This window comes from Phocoena sinus, chromosome 11, assembly GCF_008692025.1.
Source record: "Phocoena sinus isolate mPhoSin1 chromosome 11, mPhoSin1.pri, whole genome shotgun sequence".
NCBI classification, from domain to species: Eukaryota; Metazoa; Chordata; class Mammalia; order Artiodactyla; family Phocoenidae; genus Phocoena; species Phocoena sinus.
In genome coordinates this window covers 84,382,774-84,407,451 of record NC_045773.1, presented here as the reverse complement: position 1 = coordinate 84,407,451, position 24,678 = coordinate 84,382,774, and the positions used below count along the sequence as shown (strand labels likewise).

The following is a 24,678-nucleotide window of genomic DNA, read 5'->3' as shown; positions in this document are numbered from 1 at the left end:
CGCCATGAAAAACAGCCCCCGCTCGCCCCAATTAGAGAAAGTTCACACGCAGCAACAAAGACCCAAAGCAGCCAAAAATAAAATAAATTTATGAAAAAAAAAAAAAGACATAGGCAATTCACAAAAGAGGCAATAGAAATAGTCAATAGACACTTGAAATATATTTAACCTCATTAATAGTAAATCAATCGTTTAAATGTCTATTAAACCAATAACAAAATACCATTTTCACATATGAAATTGGCAAAAATGAAAAAATAATTTAAAAAAATAGACCATAAAAGTGAATCCATTTCCAAATCTGAATATAAAGAAATTTCAATGAAATACATGAACAATTAAGGATATTAACCCTTTCTTGGTCATGTATATCTTCCCTGTTTTTTCCTTCTTTATTTTTATTTGTTTCTGGGCCAAGGGGATTAGACTAGCAGGGCCAGGGCTGAAGGGATTTGCCAGGTAATGGATCACATACAAGGAGATCTAGCGTGTAAGAATATATATTGAGGATGATGGAGGCCAGGTTTCTCACTGTTGGAGAAAGGAGCTACAGATACACACATGGAGAAAGCTAGAATAAATCCTGTGCTGATGGGTTGAACTGGAGATGTTTTTGTGTGAACTCAGGGTTTTAAATAGGTAAACAGACAGACACAAAAGCCAACTTCAAGTGAAATCTGGGACAGTTTGAGCATCCAGATAAATAATGTTAGTAATGTGATATAAACCACTGAATAAAATAGGAATCCATGACTGTATACTAATATAAAGAAATAGATAAATGGGGAATAAGGAAAAGCTCTACCTTACAGCAGAATGCTAACTAATAAATGTAGAAGGAATGATGGAATCAGATAAACAATTTGGCAACAATCAAAATTATTTCAGGCAAGAATAAGCAATGGATGCTAAAAAGTTTGAGGAGAAACAGGATATTTACATTACTTCAATATATCTCCTCACAAAATATTTACTTACTAATTAATTTAAAAAGTAGAAAATATTTATTAACTTTCCAATATAAAAATGTGGCAGACACCATCTTAACCAAGTGATAAAATTAACATCAATAGGACTTCTGCTTCCAGAAGTGGGTGTACTTTTCCCTATTCTTCTTGCTAAATACAACTCAAACCCTGGGCATTGTATTCAGAACGAATATAAGATGACTAAAGGTGGAGATAAGTATGCAGATTGGCTAAGAAACTCAGGACCTGAAGAATAACACTGTGGTGAGTTCTGTGGATTTTCTTTTTACTTCATATATCCCAAACTGGATAATGGAAAAGCCAGCCACCAAGAAACTCCAATGGGTAGAGACAGAACAAAACAATGCCACAACAAAAGCCTGCTCTCTCTAGCCAGAGAATCAGGAAACGGACAGCCTAGCAAGACAGAGGACTTCTACACAATAACCTTTCTCCTCCAGGTAAACATCACAGAAAAACCTGTGGTCCCACCGTTCCTCACCACCAACTAAGGTCTAGTGGGGAGCCTAGACTTGTCCCCTCACCAGGCTGCGGTAAGGTGCCCCAGCACCCCAACTTCAGTGGTATCAGAAAAGGCTAAGGAGGGAGCCAGGACTTTCATCCCTCCCATCCTGCCCCCTACCCCTACCCTTTGATGTCAGTGAGACCATGAGGAGAGCCTAGGCATCCAATCCCAGCTGGCAGTAACAAGGAATCTCTCCACATCCCCACTGGGGAGGGGGGCAGTGTCAGAAAAAGCCCAGGAGAAGTCAGGACATCCACCTCCAGCCAGCAATAAGAGGCCACCTCTGCCTTCTGACATCAGTAGAGGCCATGGTGAGGAGTGGCAATTAGGCACTCCTACCCCTCCTGGCCAGAGAGGCATCAGGGCAGGCCCAGTGGGGAGCCTTGAATTCTAACCCCAGCTGGCAGTCAGGAGGCATTGTCCCCTGACCCCTTCCCCGACCGGAGTGGTATCAGAAGAAGACAACTAAAACAGGAAGTTTAAATAAGATCCAGAGTCTCATAACCTAATACCTAAGATGTCCAGGTTTCAATCAAAGATCACTCATCATACCAAGAACTAGAAAGATGTCAAAAGGAATGAAAAGAGATAATCAGTAGATGCCAGCATTGAGATGGCAGAATGTTTCCAATTATCTGCCAAATATTTTAAAGCAGCCATCATAAAAATCCTTCAGTGAACAATTACGAACACAGTTGAAACAAACAAAAGTCAAAGAAATAGAAGATATAAAGAACTGAATGGAAATTATAGAACTGAAAAATACAATAGCTGAAATAAAAGTTCAGAAATGGTACAAGTTGACATCATGTGCCTTCTGGTAAGAGGCAATGAGAAGAATACAGCATCACTTCAATGGTCTATAATATTTCTGCCCAAAAATAACCTGCAGGAGAGTCTGATCACGAGGAACCATCAGACAAAACCAAATGAAGGTGCATTCTACGGAGTTACTAGACTGTACTTTTTCAAACTATTGAGGACAATAAAGACAAGGTAGGCCTGAGGAACTGTTACATGTTGGAGGAGATCAGACAACTAAACACATGCTCCTGGAACCATAAAGTATATTGAGACAACTGGTGAAATTTGTAAGAGCCTGAGGATTGGGTGATAGTGTTATTTCAATGTTGATTTCCTGATTGTGATTATTATACTGTTGTTATATAGATACATATAGTAGTTATATATATGTATATACATGGTGTCCTTGTTTTTAGGAAATATAGTCCCTCCTTATCCATGGTTTTGCTTTCCTTGGTTTCAGTTACCCATGGTTCAAAAATATTAAATGGAAAATTCCAGAAATAAAAAATTCATAGTTTTAAAATTGGGCGCCATTCTGAGTATCACGATGAAATCTCGAGCCATCCTGCTCTGTCTGCCTGGAACGTGAATCATCCCTCTGTCCAGTGTATCCTGCCCATTTGTCTCCACTATTAGATCTACTATCAAGGTAGCTCAGTGCTTGGGTTCAAGTAGCTCTTATCTTTCTCAATAATGGCCCCAGGGCTTTCCTGGTGGCGCAGTGGTTGAGAGTCCGCCTGCCGATGTAGGGGACACGGGTTCGTGCCGCGGTCCGGGAAGATCCCACATGCCGCGGAGCGGCTGGGCCCGTGAGCCATGGCTGCTGACCCTGCGCGTCCGGAGCCTGTGCTCCGCAGCGGGAGGGGCCACAACAGTGAGAGGCTCGCGTACCGCAAAAAAAAAAAAAAAAAAAAAAAAAAAAATGGCCCCAAAGCACAAGAATAATGATGCTGGCAATTTGGATATGCTGAAGAGAAGCTGTAAAGTGCTTCCTTTAAGTGAAAAGGTGAACACTGTAGACTTAATAAGGAAAGAAAGTGTATGATGAGTTTGATATACAGCAAGATATACAGGAAGAACTACTGTACAGTAAGAACAAACCTAGCCATGAAATTGTGAAGAAGGAAATTTGTGCGAATTTTGCTGCTGCACCTCAAACTGTAAAAGTTACAGCCACAGTGTGTGATTAAGTGCTTAGATAAAATGGAAAAGACATTAAATTTGTACAATATTTTGATAGAAAGACCATATTCACATAATTTTATTATAGTATACTGTTATAATTGTTCTACTTTATTATTAGTCATTGTAGTTTCTCTTACTGTGCCTAATTCATAAATTAAGCTTTCTATCATAAGTATGAATATATGTATAGGAAAATGCAGTATATATGAGGTTCGGTACTATCCACGGTTTCAGGCATCCACTGAAAGTCTTGGGATGTATCCCCCGAGGATGAGGGGAATTACTGTACACAAGGGTGTGTTGAAGGGTAATGATTACCACGTCAGCAACTAACTCTCAAATGGCTCAGGGGAAAATCAATACGTATACAGAGGCTCAAAAGGCAAATAGGATAAGTTATCGACAACTGGGGAAATTGGGTAAAAGGCATACAAGAATTATTTGTCTAATTTTTTCAACTTTTCTATCAGTTTTAAATTATTTCAAAATAAAAAGTTAACATAAGGAACTGGTTAAATGAATTATGGTACAGAAAAGTATGTAATGGTTTAAAATTATTCTGAAGATGTCTATTGATATGGACATGAACAGATATATGACTATATCTCTGATATGGTAAATGACAAAAAAGGCAAGTTTACAAAATAATGTGTAATTTAAAAAAAGAGAGAAAGTGCTAATAAATGCAGAGAAAATGCCTGGCATGATTTAAAGCAAAATGTTAACATTGGTTATTTCTAAGATTTTTTTTTTACAATGAGTTTCTATTAGTTTTATAATTAGAAAAGACGAAATCTATTCTATGGGCAGTGAGGGAGGAGCAGAGCAAAGAGAGGAGAGCAACCAACCAAATACCATCGTTTTGGTTTCCTGGTTAACATACCACATTCTGTTTATTGTTGTAGAAAGAGAATAAAATCAGGGCAATAATGACCACCAATGTGAGGTACACTTGGTTCTTACAGTTCTTATAACTTAATAAGCTGGTTTTCTCAGCTTTATGCATTAGTCTCTTATTAACTTGATTAGGGTAAGTCAAAGTCATTAAAATGTAGTCACCTCTGGATGTATCAGCAAATGATAATCCCAGAACCAACAAAACTCAGACCCCGAATGTGCAGGGCTTGCTGAGATACTGCCAGCCTGTGGGGGTCTGTCTGGCATCCTTTGGGTAACCTCCCTCTCTATCCTTTCACCAAACTGGACCAATGAGTCCAGCAGTCACCAAAGAGCAGGTTTTAGTAGGGAGAAAGAGAAACTCCAAAGATTCCCACATATGGAGATATAAAATAGATCACCAATCCTTCAAAAGGAATTTTTTGACAACATGATAAAAGGTAAAGTAATCCCTAACTGTCCTCATAAGTTAAAAGGGGGAGGTGTGTGTCCTCAGGACATTTCCAATGATGACATCAGTATTTGGATTAGGACCAATGCTGAGGGGAAGTATGTGTGTCCATTTAACATGCTATAAGTTAGTGATAGGAGCTTGAATGCCTCTACTAGAAAATCACTCTGCTCGGGATTGATTGTTCACACCATGAATTAGATTCTTGCTTCTCCTCTTTCCTGTCCACTTTCTATCAGGGTCAAGGAAGATGACAATCAAATATAAATGCTGTTTTTTTTTTTCCTAGAGGGCCTGTTAAATTGGTGAATAAGGAAGTTGAAACTAATGACTAAAAGTGATTTATGGATGATGCTAGATTTCAGTTCTGTTGTTGTTGTTTTTAACCATACTGATTTCCATACTGGATTGTCAAGACTCACTGGTAAATAATTTGATCCAATTCTGATGTCAAGAGGGAATTTAACCATTTCTCTCAAAGGTAATATTTAAGAATCATCTTTGTCACAAAGTTTTATTTAGCTATAGGACTAGAAATAGTGTATAGGGCCAGAATGGGTTCAAATAATTTGAGAATGGTTAAAGGTGAGCCATCAGCTAGTCCTACCAAGAATACAGTAGGCAGAAAAATTGGAAGGATTATCTCAAGGCATACTTCTCAATAAATACTTCCTTCTTCTCACGGTGATGCAATTTTTATACAGCACACAGAGATAAGTGGTGGAAAATAAATGGCTCATCTTAGGTGCAACCTTTCTTTATAAGAACAAATAAGATTTAAATTTAAATGCTCTCAAATATTTTTCAAACTATCATTAATATAATGAAAATATTTCAACGATATTATTTAAATTATATATGTTCAAGTTGTGCTAGAGGAGACATATAACCCCAAATATTAATGTTTTATAAAGATATATAAATGACTCTTAAAATTACTATTTCAATATCTGTTAGGACCTTTGTTTGTCACCTATGAGAAAAAGTTAATGCCCAAGGAAGAAAAAAAAAAAAAATCAAACTTCTTACCTCTTTGTAGTTAACAGTCCTATCCTGAAGGTGGAGAAACTCCAGAGCTCTGTGACCTGAGAGAAATAAATACATAAATCAATTAAATTCAACTATAACTGAAAACAGAACTTCCTAGAGATCATTTTAAAAGGAAAATACATAATTTTGTGGTTGTAACTGTCAAGGAAGCGGGAAATGAAAGTTAACTTTGTACTAGTAATTTTCATTAGCTATAATTAGATTCAAACAATATTTATATTGTTATAATACAAATCAAAATTGCATGATGATTTAAAGTTTCTGCTTAACTAGCTCTTATGACCTTGGGTAAGTTACTTAACCTCTCCAGGCCTCGGTTCCCACCTATGTAAAATTAAGTAAATAATATCTACCTTACAGGTTAAGAGAATCACAGAAAATAAATGCTAAGTGAGGAGCTCATGGCTGACACATGGCAGGAACTCAATAAACAGAAGTTGTCATCACCATATTTTGCAGCCCACTGGGGTAGATAAACCCAAGTAGGAAATACAATACAGGGCCTAAACCATGGACTGAATCAGTGTCCCTTAAGTGTTTCCTCATCACTGGACTACTTCAGAAGGACAAAAGTCTCAAAAAGCCACCTGCTCCACCCACACGCCCACACCCTGAATCCCCTTAGAATCGACGAACACTAATTATGAAGAGACATTCAGAGGTGATACCTTATTTCTACTGGAAGTCACATCCAATTTTTTTTTAATTCATACAACAAAAATATAGCCACTACCATATTATAAGCATTTATACCATAAGAGAGACAAGGTCACAGCCCACAAATAACCTGTATATAGGATTCCAGTGATTTATAAACCCAAATCACTGAATGAGGCCAATTCTAATAATTAACTCACATAAATGTCAACCATCCACACAGGCCCTACATAAGAGGTGAAAACAAGAACCAGGATTTTATGAAATCTAAGTTATTAGTAAATAAGTGTTGTTTTAATCGCCTTTTATAGAAAAATATTCAGTGTGCAGATTAGGAGTTGCCTTCAATTATGTCCACATAAACATGTTTATTATTTTTTATTACATGTTTTATATTGAGCATATATTAGATTAATATATATTAACATATTATTAGCACCTGTTTTGCAACTACTGAAGAAACATAATTATCTGATTTTTAAAAATTTTTTAGATTTCATGTCTAATTTTTAAAATCCAAAGATTAAAAACTTGAACATTCCCACTTATATTTGTTCCTCTTTGGCCCACTGCTATAATTTCAGCAATTTCATTTTCAGAGAACTTAGATGTGCAAAATAATTTAGAATTCATTAAGAAGTTCAGCCCCCTCACTTTGCAGAAGAAGAAGAGAGAGAGAAAGTGAATTGTTCAGAGTCACCCATGTAGTTTACAGCAGAGCTGGTACTAGAACCTAGGTCCAATTTCCTTTTCCACTGTCGCCTGACTCCCTTTTAGCAATAGATGTTTGGGTTTCTTAATAAATTTATTTTATTTATTTATTTTTGGCTGTATTGGGTCTTCGTTGCTGCGCGTGGGCTTTTCTCTAGTTGCTATGAGCGCAGGCTACTCTTCGTTGCGGTGCACGGGCTTCTCATCGCGGTGGCTTCTCTTGTTGCAGAGCACAGGCTCTAGGTGCGCGGGCTTCAATAGTTGTGGCTTGCGGGGTCTAGAGCGCAGGCTCAGTAGTTGTGGTGCACAGGCTTAGTTGCTCCGCGGCATGTGAGATCTTCCCAGACCAGGGCTCGAACCTGTGTCCCCTGCAATTGCAGGCAGATTCCTAACCACTGTGCCACCAGGGAAGCCCAGCAATAGATGTTTAATGGAAAGAACGCTGGACCAGCTGTCAGGATATGTAATTCTTGACCAGGTCACTAACAAGTGAGCTGTGAAAACTCCCTGGGATCAGTTTCCTCTGCTGTAAAATAAAGGAACTGGACTCAGTGACCTCTAGTGTCCTTTCAGATCATAGAATTCTGTGATAATATAGTTCTTGCCCAGCTGAGCTCAATATTCTAGGTCTGTTTTGCATTGATAAACTTTTATATTTTATTTGTAATCTTGCTCTGTTTTGAATCTTCTGGAAGTAGCATAACTATAAAATATTGTTATTGTTTTTATCTAAAGAGTTAAAAAACATTACAAATACATTTTGTCCAAGAAACAACTTTTTGTGTTACCATTTACCTCTATCCAGGTAACTCAGCCTTTGCCCCTGAGCTCATAGGCACTAGCTTGCTGTACCCCTGTGTTCCCCAAATCCTGCCATCATTCTGGGCATTTCTAGTGCCAGGGACCATTCCTTGCCCTCCCTAAAGCCAACCATCTTTAAAGCCACTTGACTCAGGGGACCCACTCCCGTGGCCACACACGGTCCATTACATATACTTGGAAATGTAAAAACAAGCATAAATTCCTCACTCCTACCATATTCCACCCGTCTTTCTCCTCTCCCACTCTGTCAGTTCTTCTGCTTCATGGGAACCCCTAGTTTATCCAGTTCCTATTTCCCCACGCGGAGAAACAGCCAGGGACCCAATGACCAAAGAGGCTTCCTGTTCCTCCATGGACCTCACCCCAGTAGTCAATCCCCAATCCTGGACGACTCCATCTCTGGCTTTTTCTTCTCCACTGCCCCACGGCTCAGTGCAGCAGGGAAACTCATTATCAATACACGCGTTAGACTTTAAATCCCTTCCTTAACATTTCTGACAGATATACTGTCCTTAATACCATGACAAGGGGTCGGCACTTACCTATTTCTATGTGTGTTGAAATGCCACACGGTGAACTTCTAGGGCAGAGGGAGCCCAGTGCAATCAGCACTCCTGACCAGAATCTGAAAGTAGACATGCTCTCATTACTCCCTGCTCCTATGGTGACGAGAAATGCTCAGAGCTGCGGCAGCACGGAGTCTGAAATCCTGGCCCAGACCCACTGCTCTCCCGCTAAGCAGGTCACTGACACGGGAAACCCAGCCTCATTTCAAAATAATATCATTTTCCAGTGAACTCAACTGTTTAACTACTGTTTAACTTCACCAGAACAGCAAACAAACTCCACCTGGGAAAGAAAAAAAGCGATAAACTGAAATCTAAATGCCTCCAGGTGGTGCATTCCCATCTTCTGACCCCGCTTTCCCCTGGATTTCTTTTTAACATGAAATCTGGACGGAGACACAAGCAAAGTTGTCTCCAAATATTCTTCGCTTTCTTTAAAAAAAAAAAAAGACTCACCTGTCTCTATTGATAATCAGTATATTGGACCACCTCACCTTACAAGAGCTGATTTCTCTTGCATCTCTCCACACGTACGTCTGGTTACCCTGTCTCCTTAGCCTCTGAAGCCACAAGGGCTGGGAAGTCTTTTATGACGATCAGCTGGAACCAGCTTCTCTTTCAGTATCTGGCAACAAATTCTGACACTTGTGTGGGATTGATTACACAACAGCAGCCACTCCTGGTCTTTTTATCTCTGGCTATTCTTATAGGGCTTATCCAGAGCTTGCTGCCTGGTCAGATTCCTGCAGCCCAAACAAAGATGCCAATACCACTGTCGGTGGGTGGGGAGTGGAGGGGCAAGTGGGGAGAGACAGATTTAGGACCAAGAAAGAAGGATTCAGAAAATGCTAGGTTCAGAATACACCTGACAAAGTATCCAATCTATAGCACTTAACCCATGGGAAACATTAGGTTTAACTCTTCATAGAAATGATGGTGATCTTAAAGCTCGAATTATGCATATTATACCTTAAAAACAAGAAAGGAGATTTTAAAAGAGTGGGAGGACACGGTATTCCTTCTCAGGTTAGCCAAACGGAAGAGAAGAATAGAAGATGGGATGATTTGAGACCCTCAGGTGTCTGCCAAGTTTCCTCTGTAACCCTAACTCTGCATCTGCAAAGCCCCAAGGAAAGGGATCCTAGAGCTCTCCCTCAACCCTGATGGCATGAGGCCCTGCTGCTCCTGTTTGTAGGTCAGAGGCCATAAGCTGATGTGTTTTGTTTGGCAAATAGGGTGTTTTATAAATTTAGGCCAACTTTTTTTTTCTTAATGGGGAAAATCCACATAGAAACCTAGATTTCTAGCTCTCTTTAAAAAAGCAAAACAACAAACTGGCTACATGAACTGACATTCCCATGTGATGTGACCACCACCTGAAGCTGAAGAGCCAGCAGTCTCCCCTCCACAGACAGAGGTGCCCTCCCCACGTCCTCCAGCCCGCCCCACACACACGTGTACAGGTTGCCATGCCCCTCTGGCCATCAGAGGCCACGGAATTTGCTCCCCTGTTATTCCGGGCTTTCCAAAGCCTGCAAGAGAGGGGGAGGCAATTATAACTTAGGGCTCTGGTAAGCCCAGAAGACCCAGGAGTATTCAATGAATAACAGTAAAGGGTTGCAAAGGGTCGACAGGGAAAATAACACTGCCTGAAGACAATATCTAATCAGGTTTAATAAAGCAAACCTATCCAAAAAGCACCAGAGAAAGAAATGGGTTCAGGGTTCAGTAACTAAGCCATATTAATGCCAAATTTCTCATTACATATATTTTTTGTGTTTAAGATTCAGAATGACTTAATTTTAGGTATGTAATAGAATAGGAGGGAATTATTTGCTTAGGCAGTACAGTGTGATGGTTTTGAGATAGGGCCTTTGTAGGACAATGCTGCTTGTAATGAAGATATGACTTTTAAAGGAAAGTTAAAATGGAGCTGGCAATATTAAGAAAACTACCTGACAAAGGTGTATGGAATTGTTTTTCTTTCTACCCCACGCCCTCTTTCCCTAATACAGGTGGCTTTGTTATAAAATAGAGATCATGAGTCTACCATTTAGAGCTTTTCTGGAAATAAAGACACAAGCTGAGAAGTAAACATGCAGGTATATTAAGGAATGAGTGGGGAGATACAGGCTTGAGAGCCACAAGGCCTTGGGTTTCATTTGGGTCCCTGTTCTGCTACCTTCTATTAGGGTGACCTTGGGCAAGTTACTAAAAGTTTCATTGCCTCAGTTTCCTTACTTATAAAATTATCCATAAAAATGGGGATAATAATAATGCCTACCATATAGGGTTGCCGTGAAGATCAGATGAGTATACAGGTAACATGCTTAAAAGAGACTGGTATAGGGCTTCCCTGGTGGCGCAGTGTTTGAGAGTCCGCCTGCCGATGCAGGGGACACGGGTTCGTGCCCCGGTCCGGGAAGATCCCACATGCCGCGAGCGGCTGGGCCCGTGAGCCATGGCCGCTGAGCCTGCGCGTCCGGAGCCTGTGCTCCCAACGGAAGAGGCCACAACGGTGAGACGCCCGCGTACCGCCAAAAAAAAAAAAAAAAAAAAAAAAAGTGACTGGTATACAGTAAGTGTTTAATGAATGTTAACTATTATCATTCAAAAGAAATGTTCCTTTTCTAAAAGATGCACCTTAGACTTCTATTGAGTAACTATATTCCTTATTGAATTTAAAAATAAAAACTTTACACTCAGATATACAGCAATATACCTTTTATAACAGTTTAGATTGGTATATGAAGCCAACACAGGGTAGGACTTTTGAAGTGAAGGTGGGTCTCCTTGTGCAGTTAAATGAGATACAATTTTGAGGTCCAGAAACTTTTGAGATAAAGCAGACAATTTCAGCTCGCTTCTGCACAGTCTAATATGTTGCTGTCATCATAGTGCCCTTATAGTGAATGGAAGAGAGGATGGAGAAAGTGAGAATTAGAGGTAGAGGACAGGGGAAAGCCAAGGGGAAAGGAAGAAAGGTCCCTGTCACCTGGTGGTCTTATCCTTTTAAGCCCTGGTGAACACAACTGGCCAGCTCTGGGCGGGCCTAGAAGCAAGCCCGGAACGAGGAGGGAATTTTTCCCACCCTAAATGGGAACTATGCAAAGAGCACAGAACAGTGAGTTGGGGAGAAGGGCAGGGGACATGGTGAATTTCCTAGGCCCTGGGCACTTTTGCCTTGGTTGGGGTGGGGGGGGGGAGGGTCCCTTCCTTCATAAAAATAAACTTTTAAAAAATCACATTTTACATCTGCATTGGTATAAAGGTTATTAATACTGAACGTAAAAGCTTATTTTTTTATTCTGATTTTATAAGAAGGTCAATATTTTTGTGTTCCTCTAAAAGTCCTATGGGCCCTAGGCAGAGTGGGCACCGTTTGAAATAGAACCTTGAAAAAATAATAAGTAAAAAAAAAAAAAGTAATTTTGGATCGAGAGAGGCAGCCACAGCCGACTTCACTTTTCTGGGACTTAGTTTTTGCTCAGCAGAATGGATTTCCCCAACCCTTAGAAATCAACTATCCGTAGAGCTCTCTCTGCAGGCCGTAGGTGGAAGCACACCAGCTCCCCAGTCCCGAATGTGATACCCAACCAGCTGTGGTCTCCATCAGGACTGCCTCTCACCTCCCAATTCCTTCAATAGAATACAGAACCCAAAAGTGAACCCACTCACACACAAGATTAAACACTATTTAATTAAGTGCTATTCCCATTTCTGCCAAATGTGACGGACTCAAGATTGAGTGACAGTGACTCAGCAAAAACCAAAGTCAAAATATAAAGTACCGCCTCGGCCTTTTGCAAATAAAAATCTAGAAAAGGTAAAGAGCCCACAGGCTCTGCAAAAGCCAGCAAGAGACTCTCCACTCAGCAGAGATACAGAAGGGGAGTTTTTTGAGACTAGTGATCCAATCAACGCCTAGAGTTAGGCTTCATTTGAACCCACAAATTCCGAGTATAGGCCTGCTATTTTTATTTTTATCCTCATTGAAGTTGAGGCTTCCTTGCTACTTACCGGGTTTTAGGCCAAGTCTAATTGTGATTATACCTTGGTTGATGATTTTGACAAAATGGTCCCACTGATTAGTAGGCGTCCTAACTTTAGTCTCACTAGTTGTTTGAACCAGGGCAGCTAGCATGGCTTTGAACACTGCTGAATTTAACGTACTGAGTAATGCTGTACTGAGCATATGTTAAATCACAACAAACCTATGGGGCAGGTATTGTTCCATTCTACAAAGGAGAGGAAGGAGGTTAAATAAATTGTAGAAGGTTACACAGCTTGCCAACAACAGATTCTGAGCTTAGATCCAAGTCTGTTCGTCTCCAAAGGCGCTTATATCATGGGCACCCCTGCTTGCTCCCAGTTAATGGAGAGAACACTTAGACACACACACTTAGAAAAGCATCCAGGCAGCAGAACGGTGGACCACACTGCACCCCCTCGGAGAACCCTCGCCCCAAATCCTGAGTGCACAGGAGCTATGGCAATAAAGAATCGTGATCACGTCCTTAGAAGCTGGGGCAGACACCAGCATATTCATGGGCCAAGCACAAATGCCGGTGGCGGGGGAATGCCGGTTTGGGGGAGTGGTGGAGAGAGGGAGCGGTTCTCTTGCAGCGGTTGAGGGGCTAAGGAAAAGTTAGACAAACGAGAGGGACAAAGGTGACAGCACGGCACTCCTCAGGTGTCTCTCCCAGCGACCCTTCCCAGGTCGCGCAGGAAGCCAAGCCACCCGGCGCTCAGGGTTAAGGTCCAGACTGCGCGGAGATGCAGAGCGAAGAGCGCGGGGAGAGGGCGCTGCTTCGCGTCTCGGCCACCTTCAGCCCGCGTCCGCCGCCGCCGCCTTGATCCCTGCACTCGGGTGCGCACGCTCGCTTGCCTGCTTCCTGCCGCCGCAGCCGCAGCCGCCTGGGCCATGGCGACCTGTTTTCGGCTGCGGAGCTGCCTGGCCCTGCACCTCCTGCGGACGCCTCCCAGCCGGGTGCTCCGCCCCCGCGCCGACTACCCGGTGGCCCGGATTCGCGGCTACGCCCGGGGCCCATTGGGCCTTTCCTCGGCCCTGCTGCGCACCGACGGCTTCGTGGGCGGCAGCTGGCTCCCGGCCGCCGCCACCTTCCCGGTGCACGACCCGGCCAGCGGCGCCGAGCTGGGCTTGGTGGCCGACTGCGGGGTACCCGAGGCCCGCGCCGCCGTGCGTGCCGCCTACGAGGCTTTCTGCAGCTGGAGGGGGGTCTCGGCCAAGGTGAGTGCGCGCCGGGTCCAGGGGGCGATCGGGCTTTGCCCTCTAGCGAAACCAGCTGTCACCTCCCCTCCCCAATGCTCCGGCATCCACCACGCGGACAGTCATGGTAACAAGAAAAGAGATGGCCCACAAATCCGTTTGGAGCGTCGGCTTTGTGCCAAGCCCTGTGCCGGCGCTAGGGAGCACAGCCCCAACCTCAAGCCTCATAAGGTATCCAGTAGGTGAGGCAGAACACCAACATGCGATTACAAGCGAGCAGGCTGAGCAGGCCGGTGCGTGCGTGCGTGCATGTGTGTTGGGGGTGGAGGGCGGGAAGGGTCAGGGAAGGTGAGAGCACGAGTGACTTCAGAGCATCTTCAGTGGTCCACGAGGAGGCTGGTAGTGAGTGCCTCGGGCTCGAGTCACGAACTCGGCAGTGGAGAGAACTGGGGAAAAGAATCGAGCAGGGGAAGGGACCAGTCCAGGACCAGTCTCCAGGTTTGGGGCCTGATTAGAGAGCTCCATCTATTAACTGACACAGAGAATAGTGGAGAATTGGGGGTGCGGGATGGGGGCTGTTAGAGCACTTATTATGTGACACCTAGGAGTCAGCCCAATGAAGTGACTGTCCACCCTGTCCGTCAGCATCCTTCCTCTGAAGAAAGATACAAATCCAGCAATAAGGTCCAAGTACCCGAGGGAGTCATAGCTTTCATTCATCCATTAGATATTGTCTGGGCAACTGCTATGCCACGCACTGTGGGAGGTGCTTGCGATACAGCAATCAACAAAAAAGATTCCTGCCCTCTTGGAGTTCACTTGGGGGTGAGGGGTGGGAGGGGAGTTCTAACCTGTAAACAAAACATAGCTAAACAAATGTTAGAAGTGATGGATGCTATGAGGGAAAAAAAGGTAGAGAAGGAGGGCTAAGAGGATCAGAGGCCAGAGAAAAGGGGCAAGATGCAAAATAAGTAGTGTGGGCAGGTGTATTGGTTTGCTAGGGACGCCATAAGAGTATCACAGACTGGGTGGCTTAAACAATAGGAATTTCTGGTCTCAAAGCTCTGGAAGCTAGAAATCTGCTATCAAGGTGTGGGCAGGGTTGGTTTCTTCTGAGGCCCCTCTCTCTGGCTTGTAGATGGCCGTCGTCCCCCATCTTCACATGCTTCTGCCTCTGAACTTGTCAGTGTCCTAGTCTCTTCTTGTGAAGACACTAGTTATATTGGGTTAGGATCCACCCTAATGACCTCATTTAACCTTAAAAACCTCTTTCGGGCTTCCCTGGTGGCACGATGGTTGAGAGTCCGCCTGCCAATGCAGGGGACGCGGGTTCGTGCCCCGGTCCGGGAAGATCCCACATGCTGCGGAGCGGCTGGGCCCATGAGCCATGGCCGCTGAGCCTGCGCGTCCGGAGCCTGTGCTCCGTAACGGGAGAGGCCACAACAGTGAGAGGCCTGCATGCCGCAAAAAAACAAAAAAAACTCTTTCAAGACCCTATCTCCAAATGCAGTCACATTCTGAGGTACTGGGGGGTTATATGAATTGCGGAGGGGGACCCTATAACATCAGGGTAGGCCTCATTGAGGACATGAGATGCAAAGACCAAAGGAGGTGAGGGAATTCAGCTGGAGCAAAAATCCTGAGTCAGGGGCATGCCTGACACAGGTGTAGATCAGCAAGGAGGCCCGTGGGCTGAGGGGACTAACGTGGGGGGAGAGTCTTAAGAGAAGGGTGCTGGATCCAGTGGGCTGCGGAGCTATTTTAAGGACTGAGTGGGGTTTTACTGCGAGTGAGGCGGGGCTCCATTTCAAAGGGTTTCAGTCTATTCCCAGTGCTGAGAATAGACTGAAGGGGGGGCAATGGTGGAAGCCCAGAGGGCTAGGAGGCTGTGCCAGTGACTCCTGTGGGAGATGCTGATGGGCCTGCACTAGGGTGGGAGCCGTTCAGGCGGTGAGCAGTGTTCTGATCAAGGATATATTCTGAAGGTAGAGGCAACTGGATTCCCCGACAGATTATTACAGACGAGGTGTGAGAGAAAGACAGGATGGAATGATGACCCCAGGGCTTCTGGCCAGAGCCACTGGAAGGAAGGAGTAACTATCCAGAGACGGGAAGGGAGTGAGAGGAGCAGCATTGGGGCGAGACATCGGAGCTCAGCTTTGGACACACTGAGTCTGAGATGTTGTTAGTCACCAAGTGAGGGTGTTAAGTAGGATGTTGGCTACGTGAGTCAGGAGAGGGAGGCCTGAGCTAGAGACAACACGCGTATGCACTTACAGCTGTGGGAATGGCGAGCTTACAGGAAGGGTGGGCGTCGAGGCTGAACCCTGGGCCCTCTGCCGTTGTTTTGGAGCCCCACCAGGGCCCGCAGCCTCAAGCCTGCCATGTAGGGGTGTTACAGTGCCCTGGAGCTCTTCCAGGTGCAATCAGGTGGTCTTCCCTGGGGCTTCTTGAAAGGACCTTGGAGCGTCTTACTAAGGAAGTGGTGGGTTTGGCTTTCTAAGGAAGCTGGGTCCACCTCTGCAGCTTGGACGGTGGGGCGCAAACGCAGCTTGTAAGGCAGCTTTCTTGCCCCGAGGCCTCTGCTGCTCGCCCCGCTGCCCCCCAGCTATCTTCTGCTTTCCTCTCTAGGCCCACTCACGTCCCGCCATTCCTGGGGTCTGGCTCGTGTATCATGTCTGCCATGGCGTCCGTTGGACCACACAGCCTTCCGTCAGTCTCCCCCGAACCCGTAGCGTGGCCCGTACCCTTGTCTCGCCCTTCCCCTTGACATCTTTTACATTACTTCACGTCTTTCTTTTCACGCGTTTTATGACCTCCTTTCTCCACCTTGTGAACTCCTGGAGGAGTTCAGGGAAAGATGGTTACTGATGCGTTTACTAACCGCCTTATAAGCTGATGCATTACTTCCTTGTGGCCTGCTGTAACGAATCACCCCAAACTCAGGGACTTAACAAAACGCAACAACACAAACTTACTCTTACAGTTCTGGAGGTCAGAAGTCCAAAACGGGTTTGCAGGGCTGCATTCCTTCAGGAACTCTAGGGCTTTCCTTGCTTTTTCCAGCTTCTAGAAGCCGCCCGTAGTCTGTGGTCTGTGGCCCCAGAGCACTCCAACCTCTCTTTCTGTATCACACCTCCCACACTGCCTCTGCCCCACCTCTCTCCCTCTTATAGACATCCTTGTTGGTTACACTGGGCCCACCTGGGTAATTCAGGATCATCTCCTTACCGCAAGGTCCTTGACTTAATCACGTCGGCAGAATCCCTTCTGCCTTGTAAAGTAATATGTTCACAGGTTCCAGGGATTAGGCTGAGGCCCTCTTTGAGGGCTGTTGTTGCGCCTTCCACAGCTGAGTACTGTTCTTGGTGCTCCAGGTGCATTTTGTTTAGTCCTTTCAATGGCCCTGTGAGGTAGACAGTCGAGCCATGCTGTGCACGAGGAAACTGGCTTACAGAGGCTCCTGGTTATGTAACTTCACTGTCGCTCAAGTGGAGGGTCTGGGATTTGAGCCCCACGTTACTCCATCCACCACCAGCCTCCCCAGCGCCCTGTCTGAGGCCTGCACACTTACTCAGCTCCTTACAAAGGCTGGAGCTGCTTCCTGGGGCTGGCGCCACGGAGTACCACAGACTTGGTGGTTTAAACCACAGAAACGTGTCACCTCAGTTCCGGAGGCAAGAAGCCTGAAATCAAGGTGTCGGCAGGGTTGGTTCCTTCTGAGGGCTCCGAGGGAAGGAACGGTTGGTTCCAGGTCTCTCTCCTCGGCTTATAGATGGCCATCTTCTCCCTGTGTCTCTCTGTGTCATCTTCCCTCTGTGCGTGCTTCTGTCTTGTCCAAATTTCCCCTTTTTATAAGGACATCAGTCATAGTGGGTTAGGGCCCATCCCGATGACCTTGTCTTAACTGGATGACCTCTGTCAAGACCCCATCTCCCCATCTCTGAGGTGCTGGGAATTGGGACTCCCAACACGCCTTTTTTGGGCAGGCGCAACTAACCCGTAACACGGGCTGCGCACACTGAGGGCAATTTGTGGCCTCTGCTGGTTTCTGTGTTCAGACTGGACCCTGGGTTTTCTGCCAGCAAGCAGAATCTGCTTTTTATTCTTACCGTTCTCATGCTTTCCGTGTTCTCTCATTCTCTCTCAGACTCTGTGTGGTGCTCTATTCCTTGCAGGCCATTTACTCATATTTCTTTTTTTTCTCTAATCCAGGCCTCCTAGATTTTAGTCTTTCCTTTCTTACCCAGAATAAGTCACAGCACACAGGCCCACAGTCATCAGATTCTTAACCAGTGTTACACAGTGAGGGTGAAATTACTGCAGCAATACTGTTTTAAGAGCTGTCAATGCCTGTTCTCTGGGGGTTGGAGATTCAGAAGACTTCATCTCAACAACACCCTTGAGAGCTAAGATAACGAAGCTTATTAGCTTATCCAAAATAGGGAAGGGAAAGAACCCAGAGAAGGATGGTTAGTGGTGCTTACAGTCTCAGGCTCCCTGCTCATGAGTGGAATGAGAAAATAATTTAAATCTTAACACCTGCTGGATGGATTAGGATGACAGAATCACAAACAAGGTTTGCTCGTTGCTGTGGGCAACCTTTCAGGCAGGTAGGAATAAACCAAAGATTCTCCTTTGCTTCGGATACACCTGTTTGGATGCAGGAAGCCAGAGCTCCGGGGCACATCTTCCTTCGGGGCACCTCTGTGTGGCCTGGTTGACCTGGATTCTCTGGGCCCTCTTTTTGTTTTATATGAGTTCCTTTAAAAAAATTTTTTTGTTTGTTTTTCTTTTTTTGCGGTACGCGGGCCTCTCACTGTTGTGGCCTCTCCCGTTGCGGAGCACAGGCTCCGGACGCGCAGGCTCAGCGGCCATGGCTCACGGGCCCAGCCACTCCGCGGCATGTGGGATCTTCCCGGACCGGGGCACGAACCCGCGTCCCCTGCATCGGCAGGCGGACTCTCAACCACTGCGCCACCAGGGAAGCCCTAAAAAAATTTTTTTTAAGAAACCATTTCTTCCATAATATACTTAATAATCCAATTCATTCATTCATCCTTTTATCTTTGGAAATTTTAAAAAACTGTGATAAAATGTACATAACATAAAACTTACCATTTTAGCCATTTGCAAGTGTACCGTTCAGTGGCATCAAGGGCATCCACGGTGTTGTGCCTGGGCCCTCTTCTTAATTGTGCAAAACCCATTCAAATGCCTTACCCTGCAACCTCCACCCCAGTCTGTGGGACAAATTTAACTAGCCAGTGAGTCGTTAAAATAAAGAACTATACTTGAGGACGTTGTGTTGAGTGAAATAAGTCAGTCACGGGACAAAGGCTGTATGATCCCACCTATATAAGGTCCCTAGAGCAGTCCAATTCACAGAGACAGAAAGTAGAATTGTGCTTGTCAGAGGCTGCGGGGAGTGGAGAGTTACTGTTTAACAGGTACAGAGTCTCCGTTCTGCAAGACGAAAAGCATTCTGGAGACGGATGGTGGTGACTGTTGTACAACACTGTGAATGTCCTTAATGCCACTGAACTGCATACTTAAAAATGATTAAGATGGCAAATTTTAGTGTATTTCACTGCAATTAAACGTACTTTTTTTTAAAGTAAGGAACTATACCTTAGTGTGGTGAAATTCAAGTTATTCATATTTACCATAAATAATAACAGCTGTTCCACAGAACTTTTTTTCTCTCTTACAATTTATGACTCCGCACACCTTGTTAGATGCAACTTGACAACTGGATCTTTGTTATCACTTATCAAAGAAAGATCTGTACACCTGAAACAAATATAATGTGTGTCAATTATACCTCAATTTAAAAAAAAGGTCAATGTATGTCTCCCCAAGAATGAGACCACACAGCAAATATTTTAGGAAACTGAAGATTATTTAATAGTCTCTCTCACACTTGGCATTTTACTATTTTTTAATTCTTTTTCAGGAGAGGAGTTCTTTACTTCGGAAATGGTACGACTTAATGATACAAAATAAGGATGACCTTGCCAAGATAATCACAGCTGAAAGTGTAAGTTCAGACGCTAACTTACTACCTGAAGAAGTTGTCCAGGAGTTCTTAGACTGAAGCATGGGGAAGCCTCTAACTTCAGTGCTGTAGCTAAAGAAAACGTGAATTCCTTGCCTAACGATCAGATATCAGCTAATTCTTATTTTGGGCACAAAATTAAGTCAGGCACGCCTATTTAATAATATGCAAGAAATAGATTTTGAGTGGGACTGCGTGAATACTCCTTTTCCACCATTCCAGGTTTTTAGCATGTGATTGCTTTGATTGATTTTTCATGTTGTTTTTGTACATTTTCAAAGGTACCAGTTTTTTGGTTGCTCTAATAAATTACTTTCCACCGTTCACAACATTTAGAAGATGTTAGAAGGAAAAAAAATTGAAGAGGCAGTTCTAGGTGCCTCCTCCTAATTGTAAACATATTGAGAATGCAAATGATGATTGTGGCTCAGGGCGGTCTTGAAACTGTTAGGTGTCATTTCGGGGGCCTCCAAGAAGCCTGGTCCTTTATGTCTCAGTGCAGAAACAACAATTCAACGAGAGGCAGAGTGATAGATAAGAAGTGATTTAGGACTTCCCTGGTGGCGCAGTGGTTAAGAATCCGCCTGCCAATGCAGGCGACATGGGTTCGAGCCCTGGTCCGGGAAGATCCTACACGCCGGGAAGCAACTAACCCCGTGTGCCACAACTACTGAGCCTGCACTCTAGAGCCCACGAACCACAACTACTGAGCCCACGTGCCACAACTACTGAAGCCTGTGCGCCTAGGGCCTGTGCTCTGCAACAGGAGAAGCCACCGCAATGAGAAGCCCATGCACCGCAACAAAGAGTAGCCCCTGCTCGCCTCAACTAGAGAAAGCCGGTGTGCAGCAGCAAAGACCCAATGCAACCATAAATAAATATATAAATTTATTTTTTTTAAGTGATTTATTAGAATAGGTTGCTTGTGAGGCTTACAAGCGGGCAGGCAAGCATTGCGCTGCCCCAAGTACTTAGTGGGTTACATTTTTATAATCAAAGGAAGAGAGGGGAGGGGGGGAAGACCTTCTTTGTCTTTCTTGAGTAGGTACCACGTTTCTGTCATCGGCTCCGCCTCCACTTTGGGTTTTTTGTCCCTACATGGTCAGGCCAGGACTGTCATGGCACTTTGGAAAAATTATTTCAGGTCTCACTACAATGAGGGTCTTTCACTTTGAAATGTCCTTTCCATAAATGATTTTTGTGTGCGCACAGAGCATGTGCTGGGGGTCATTAACTTGATGACACCACCGACAGGTTGTAGGTCTCATGCCACCATTGTTTTATTGTATTGGGGGCATGTCTCATGCTTCTGTTGTATGATTTTGTTGCTAATCAAGTTAGCTTGATTTTGTCAAGCAAGCCAATCTGGCTTTGATGCTAAGCGACTTGTTCGGCTTTATGAGTCAAGCAAGCCCACATTGTTTCAGGATTTTCCCATTACTTTCTTGAGTGATCATTAACCTTACTGTGGTCTCCTAAAGTCCCCTCTCTATCTACAGTCCCCTAATGGGGTTTCTAAGCTATTTGATTATCCTACTCAATTCCTATCAGCCTGGCAGGCTTCCTTCCATCACCATTTGTGATTCTGCTTTCTAAGACTCACACTGAGGTTAGTGTTGACTTAAAATATATTCACAACCGAAAAGTTGAGAGTTTTGTTTTATTCGGCGGGAATTTTTAGGACCTCAAGCCCGGGAGGCAGCATCTCAAGTAACCCTGAGAGAACTGCTCTGAGGAGGTGAAGTGCAGAGCCAGGTTATACAGAAGTTTTGCAACAAAGAGCGGGTAGTCTGAATGTCAAAGGATTATCGTAAAGAAAACCAGATCCCAAGTTAAGGAATTTAGCGCTTTCCTTTGTATGGGAAGATGCAAGATTCTGGGCTCACTGAAATCATTCCTTTGATATGCACCTCAGCTCTCTGGGGCCAGTATCCTGTGTTTTCACATCCTGAGTTCACTCAGGGCTCACCAGCTCACATTGGGGCTGCAAATCGCTGATGACTGTGACATCCTTTGTTTACTGATGTGGCAGGAAATATTCCATTTCTCATTAGAAATTTCTCAACTACCCTGTGGGTTTTGTAACGGGAGACTTTCCTGCTCTGCTTGCATCCTTGAAGAATTTAGAAACTCAGAATCATGCTTTCGTTATTAGAAGGTAATGAGTGTGTCCTTTTCTGATTTAATTTAGGGAAAGCCATTAAAGGAGGCACAGGGAGAAATTCTCTATTCTGCAAATTTCCTGGAGTGGTTTTCAGAGGAAGCCCGCCGCGTTTACGGAGACATTATCTACACCCCAGCAAAAGAAAAACGGGCCCTGGTCCTCAAGCAGCCCCTCGGTGTGGCCGCAGTCATCACTCCAGTATGTGGCAGGATCTGCAAGATCCTGGGGGAGGAGGTTGAGTGGGGTTTGAGCAGGTGTGCTCATCCTGTTAGCTCTGTCACCTGTTCTTGGCTTCCTGATGCCATTGCTGCATGTGGAGGTGTGTTTCCTGGTCCTCTGCGATAGGTGTGAGATGTGTGGTGGTGGCCAAGGGGCACTTCTAATGCCTGCAGAAGGGGACTGACCCCCTGGAGGACCCAGGGGCTCCTCTAACTTAGCATAAAGGCTTCTTCTTGGCATTGCCTAGTACATCTAAAAAGATCTTTGGTATTTATTATTTTTTAAAAAGACTTAAGATTTGACAATTTTTAAACGTGCTATAGTTTTGAGAAAATTTTATGCTTAATTTATGGTTATCATCAACAGCAAAGTATTTATGTATCTACCAGCAGGCACTGGGCCGGGTTCTGAAAGTAAAATGGCTAAAAAATAAGATATTGTGTCTGCCTGGATAGGGCTGCAGTATACTTGTGGGGCACCCAGCTTTCTCTACATGAACTGCCTTTCTTGGGTCCACCTTCTAGATCCCATATTAACTTCTCTACAGTGTCTGCCAGCTGGTCTCAAGACTGCTTATCTTTCCCTGCTCACCATAGTTACAGAGAACTGCCCCCCTCACTGCCTAGACTGACCAGGTTTGACTCAGAGCCGACTCTCCACTAGCTGTGTGACCTTGAGCAAATTACTTAACTGCTCTGTCTCACTTTGTCCAAACCTGCAAACGAGGAGAAAAATACCAACCTCACTGGGTTGTGATGAGAATTTAATTAATTATAGTTTAAAAGTGCTTAGAACAGTGCCTGGGACAGAATAAGCACTATATGAGTTTTTGCTGAAATAAAACATTGTTACTATAGATACACAGATGTGTACAGAGAGCTATCTATAAATATATAGAGAGAGGAAAGTAATATATCATCTACCATTTTCAAAATCACCTTTGCTAATATTTTCCCCCTGCAGGGTCAGCAAACTATGGCCCTCAGGCCAAATCCAGCCTACTGCCTGTGTTTGTAAATAAAGTTTTATTGGGACAGAGCCACGCCTATTCATATACATACTGTATTGTCTGTGGTCTTGAGTCCTCGTGACAGAAACTGGACATCCCACAACGCCTAAAATTTTAACTACTCGGCCCCTTACAGAGAAAGTTGGCTGTCCCCAGTGTAGATGATTTTGTACTGTTTTAAACTCTGAAGATGTTTCCTGTCTCTATGAGCCTCTGTCTCCCCAGTCCCTGCAGTCAGCAGGTACCAGGTGTTCTGAGAGCTCACCTGTGCAAGAACAGCTCTGCCAGGCAGTTGTGCACTGGAATTTGCTGGCTGACTTCCCAACCTGCCTGCCTTTGGACCAGGGGGCAGTCCTTCCTCTCACTTACCTCCTCTCTCTTCTGATCCAGTGGAATTTCCCCAGCGCCATGATCACGAGGAAGGTGGGGGCCGCCCTGGCCGCAGGCTGCACGGTAGTGGTGAAACCTGCCGAGGACACGCCCTTCTCTGCCCTGGCCTTGGCCGCGGTGAGCTCTCTGCACAGAGTCCAAAAAAAGGATGTTATCTGGGACGGAAGGAAAGACTTTCGAAACCTTCTTTGCCTGCGTCTCCTGTTTGATGGTGTTGTGTTTTAATTCACTAGCCATTATTTTAACCCAGATGATGTTCTTTTTAGAAAAAATAACAGATGGGGGAGTCTTCTGTCATCTGTAGGCAATGTATTGTTTAGCCTACCCTAAAAATGATATCTAGCCATCATTTTTATTAAGTCATAGTAATGTAACTGAAATGTGGGCATTTCTCAGATTCAGGGACCTCTTATTTACCGTTCCCTTCTCCAGCTCAATCTGCGTCATATCTTGTTCTTCTGTTTAAAACCGTCTAATAGCTTCTCATGTCTCTCAGAGTAAAATTCAGGCTTCCTGCGGTGGCCTTCACTTTTTAAAAATTGGGAATGTTTGATGAGTTTCTCCTGTTCTACACATTCCCCTTCATCCTTTTCTGTCCCTTACAATTTATCTTTTGAAGAAGCGAGACATTTGACCGGTAGAGTTCCCCATAGTCTGGGGCTTTGCAGATGGCACACCATGCACTGGGTTCCTCTGTCTGCTGCACTTTCCACAGATTGGCAGCTGCATCCAGACGCTTCCTCAGATTTGGGTTCGATCCCATTTTGTGTCCTTTTGTCAGGAGGCGAGTAATGTCTGGGTGTCTCCGTTTTCATATTTGCAGCCATTGCTGTGCAATGCCACTCAGTCTGTTAATTCATTAGGAGTGCAAAAATGGTTGATATTTGAATTCTTTCCTTTTTCTTTCATTTATTCACCAGACCACTTCTATAAATCAAAGCCACCCATCATCTCCTGCGTGGTTACCC

The 24,678-nt window shown here is 44.4% G+C and overlaps 2 protein-coding genes across 8 annotated transcripts in view; one reads left to right on the top strand and one right to left on the bottom strand.

Annotated features, from left to right (window-relative positions):
* Positions 1–24,678, bottom strand: part of GPLD1 (glycosylphosphatidylinositol specific phospholipase D1) — an 85,741-nt gene that overhangs the window by 40,346 nt on the left and 20,717 nt on the right. For 2 of the 4 annotated variants that reach the window (XM_032647452.1, XM_032647453.1), the window contains exons 1-2: positions 8,617–8,713; positions 5,864–5,919 (exon numbers count right to left, since the gene is read on the bottom strand). In XM_032647452.1, coding sequence (XP_032503343.1) covers positions 5,864–5,919; positions 8,617–8,713 — 153 coding nt within the window. Of the gene's footprint in view, positions 1–5,863; positions 5,920–8,616; positions 8,714–19,536; positions 19,664–23,689; positions 23,809–24,678 lie in introns of those variants that run through there. The other 2 variants (XM_032647455.1, XM_032647454.1) reach the window with 2 other exon arrangements.
* ALDH5A1 (aldehyde dehydrogenase 5 family member A1) overlaps positions 9,922–24,678 on the top strand; it is a 34,743-nt gene continuing 19,986 nt past the window's right edge. For 2 of the 4 annotated variants that reach the window (XM_032647457.1, XM_032647456.1), the window contains exons 1-4: positions 9,922–13,891; positions 19,827–19,910; positions 22,120–22,290; positions 23,711–23,827. In XM_032647457.1, the coding sequence (XP_032503348.1) occupies positions 13,565–13,891; positions 19,827–19,910; positions 22,120–22,290; positions 23,711–23,827 (699 nt within the window). In that variant the 5' untranslated portion in view covers positions 9,922–13,564. The remainder of the gene's footprint in view (positions 13,892–19,826; positions 19,911–22,119; positions 22,291–23,710; positions 23,828–24,678) is intronic. The other 2 variants (XM_032647458.1, XM_032647459.1) reach the window with 2 other exon arrangements.